A 2903-nucleotide genomic window follows, 5' to 3' on the forward strand; every position below is an offset into this window, starting at 1 on the left:
ATCAGGTGAGGCTGCAACGGTTTCATCTCACGCAACTACTACATTCTTGGAATTCCCTCGCTACGTTGAGTCACCAGCTCGTCTCCGACAGCGGCAGCCCGGGGAGATGCTGGCTTCAGTTCAGGGAGAGCGTTTACAGCGAACATGACTGACGAGCCAACAGCTAGTGCCAAAGGTGGACACGCCGTCGTCCTAAAACAGGTCCAACGCTTCATCCCAGTGTTTCGATTTCAAGTTCACGTGAATGCTGGTTTGTAGACTTGCTAATGCCTAATTTTATGGTCATTTGCAAGCACAAGAAGCTGCAGCGGCTAGCTATAGCACTCGATCTGCGGCTTTGTGGCGCTTCCAGCACAATTATGAGAATATTCCTGATGAAATAACTGCGTAACGCAAAACCAGTGGTGCAAAGGTTTGTAAAACAGCGATCCCTTTTGACCTTGGCTGTGTTTAGACTAGCCCAGTGGTCTCCAATCCTGGTCCTGGAGGCCCACCATCCTGCATGTTTTACTTGTTCCTCTGCTCCAACACACCTGATTTGAATCAATGTGTCATTAACAGGCTGCTGCAGAACATGAAGAGGTGATTTGACCTCTGAATCAGGTGTGTTGGAGCAGAGAAACAAGGAAAACATACAGGATGGTGGCCCTCCAGGACCAGGGTTGGACACCCTACCTAGCCCTAGTTGGACTAGCCATTAGTCCTGTCATATTTCAACGGTATTTCTCCAAACTGAGGTACTGTAAGGAGCTCTCTGCAAAAAAAAAGATGTTAAATGTTCATCGTTTTCCCCCACTTTACAGTGACTGACCTGCCCCTAAAAGAGAGACTTGAAAGCTGTGTTGTTGTATTCTGTGATATATTAAAGTTTATAGCGTGGCATAAAAATATGGAACTATAAAAACTCTGCAGTGGCTCTTTTGCACAGTATGCCAAAAAATAGATAAAGAAATATATATATGTATGTATATATAAATATACACAAATAGTTTTCTTTAAAGCTGTGAATCTCAAAACAATTCAAAACGATGCTTTCATCCTTTTGAGCACAGAAAAATCTGTAAAGTATATTTCTCTTCCCTGGAGAAATCCAGTCCACCCACACCAGTTTCTCTGATTGTCTATGGCTTGTTTCCCATCGAGTCCGAAAGAGAGGCTCTAACGCAGCGCAGACAATCGCGCCGCTTCCCGTCAGACCGTCTCGTACAGCAGCATGCCGCTGAAGAAGGTCAAAGGTTCGGACGAGTAGGCCAGCTTCCCGGTGACGAGGTCGATGGAGACGGTCTCCCCGGCCTCTAAGGGCAGGATGATGTTAAACACCGCCACGGCTCCGGGGATGTGCTTGGCCTCTGCCATGGGCTTCTCCAGGCCTTCGGGCTGATACCCCGCCGAGTCCACCCGGGCAACGCCCGTGTTGGACCTGGAAAACACCGCCTCGATCTTCATGTTTTTGTGACCCGTCAGGATGCCGCTGAAGAAGTACTTGCCACTCACTGGAGCGGTGAAAATGCCTGGAGAACGAGGGAGCAATTAGGAGGGCGTTAGTTCAACTGGACAAGGCTGACAAGATGAGCAATTGTACAGATTGTGTTCAGGATTAAGACTCACTCCAACCCTAATCTTGCTTGAGGTGAAGTTATTTTACTTAGACTGACTTTAAATCAACATCGTATTTGGACCACGGGGACAACAGCATATTAAGAAATGATTTTAACCCGAAACATCAAGCCTTATATTAGATCCAGACCAGGACGCTTTCTATGAGCATGTCTTATCAGACGTGCAGAAGTCCAGCTGATGGATTCAGTTTCCCCTGGCTTCCTTCAGGCCATTTCACATACCGTGCTGTCCTCATTCACACATGGACCAAATCCTTTGCTGTCCTCGGGCACATTTCTGACTGCATTCACAAAGGCTTGGGTGACGTTTCTGTTAAAGGAAGGCTACTCCAAAACTGTTCAAGTTAAGAACAACTTACCAGTTTATAAGATTCTGTTCCTTTCTAAAATGACGAAATATTTTAAAACAGATACTTTTAAAAACTGACCCAACTGACTGGAATCTAGACTTTGAGGATCGCTGTTCTGGTGCGTAGCTGCATCCTGACTCAGTCCACAGACTGGAGGGTGTATAGAGTGTGCTCAAAGTAAAAAAAAAAAACCTATTTGGGGAGTATTAAGAAGTACCGAAGGTGGTTTTCCCAATCTGTTCCAGTCCAGCCACGTTCTAATAGGTGTGTAGGTTGTGGAGAGTGATTCTGGTGATTCTGTGGTTCTCCTTAAGGTGAACCACAGCAGACTTGATTCCAGAAACCTTTAAGGAGAAGGGGGCGCTGTTTCTTCTCTTCAAGTCTCCTGTTCCTGCTGCTGCTTGGAGATTTATTCCATCTTTTAAATAAAGTTTTCTTTGTCGTGTTTCTTCAGTGCTCTTTAAAGGGATGTTAGTCGTGTTTTTAGATTTTTTATGTTTTGAGTTCCGGGTTACAGAAAGGACTCCTACCAGTGGCGGCTGGCCAATAGAGGGCGCTAGGGCGCCGCCCCACCACTCACATTACCTTTAATATGACATAAAAAAATAAATAAAAATTAAATAGTACATTAAAAATATTTCAAAATATATGTATATATATATTTTTAGTTGTGTAAGATAAATATTTTATAGTTCATGAAAAAGTAAAGTTGTTTCGTTCCTAAAAGTTGTCTGATTGATGACGTATTTCCGCCCTAGCGCGCAAAAATCTTTGTCCATAGACTCCCGTTAAAAGTTGCACATGCGCAGTAGCTCCTCTTCAGTACAAGAGATAGGACCGTTCAGGGCGCACCTCTCCTGCGCCCAGAGCTGCTGAATGCAGCTGTGTTTACATTTCACCGCCTCCCGCCGCCGGAGCGTGGGACTCCCGCCAT

The 2903-nt window shown here is 45.2% G+C and overlaps 1 protein-coding gene across 1 annotated transcript in view; it reads right to left on the minus strand.

Moving 5' to 3' along the window:
• Positions 1 to 656: 656 nt before the first annotated feature.
• The window catches only part of emilin1a (elastin microfibril interfacer 1a), a 35929-nt gene continuing 33682 nt past the window's right edge, over positions 657 to 2903 (minus strand). Inside the window, exon 12 of the mRNA XM_017432371.2 lies at positions 657 to 1511. Coding sequence (XP_017287860.1) covers positions 1192 to 1511 — 320 coding nt within the window. The 3' untranslated portion in view covers positions 657 to 1191. The remainder of the gene's footprint in view (positions 1512 to 2903) is intronic.

This window comes from Kryptolebias marmoratus, linkage group LG19 (assembly GCF_001649575.2).
Source record: "Kryptolebias marmoratus isolate JLee-2015 linkage group LG19, ASM164957v2, whole genome shotgun sequence".
NCBI classification, from domain to species: domain Eukaryota; kingdom Metazoa; phylum Chordata; class Actinopteri; order Cyprinodontiformes; family Rivulidae; genus Kryptolebias; species Kryptolebias marmoratus.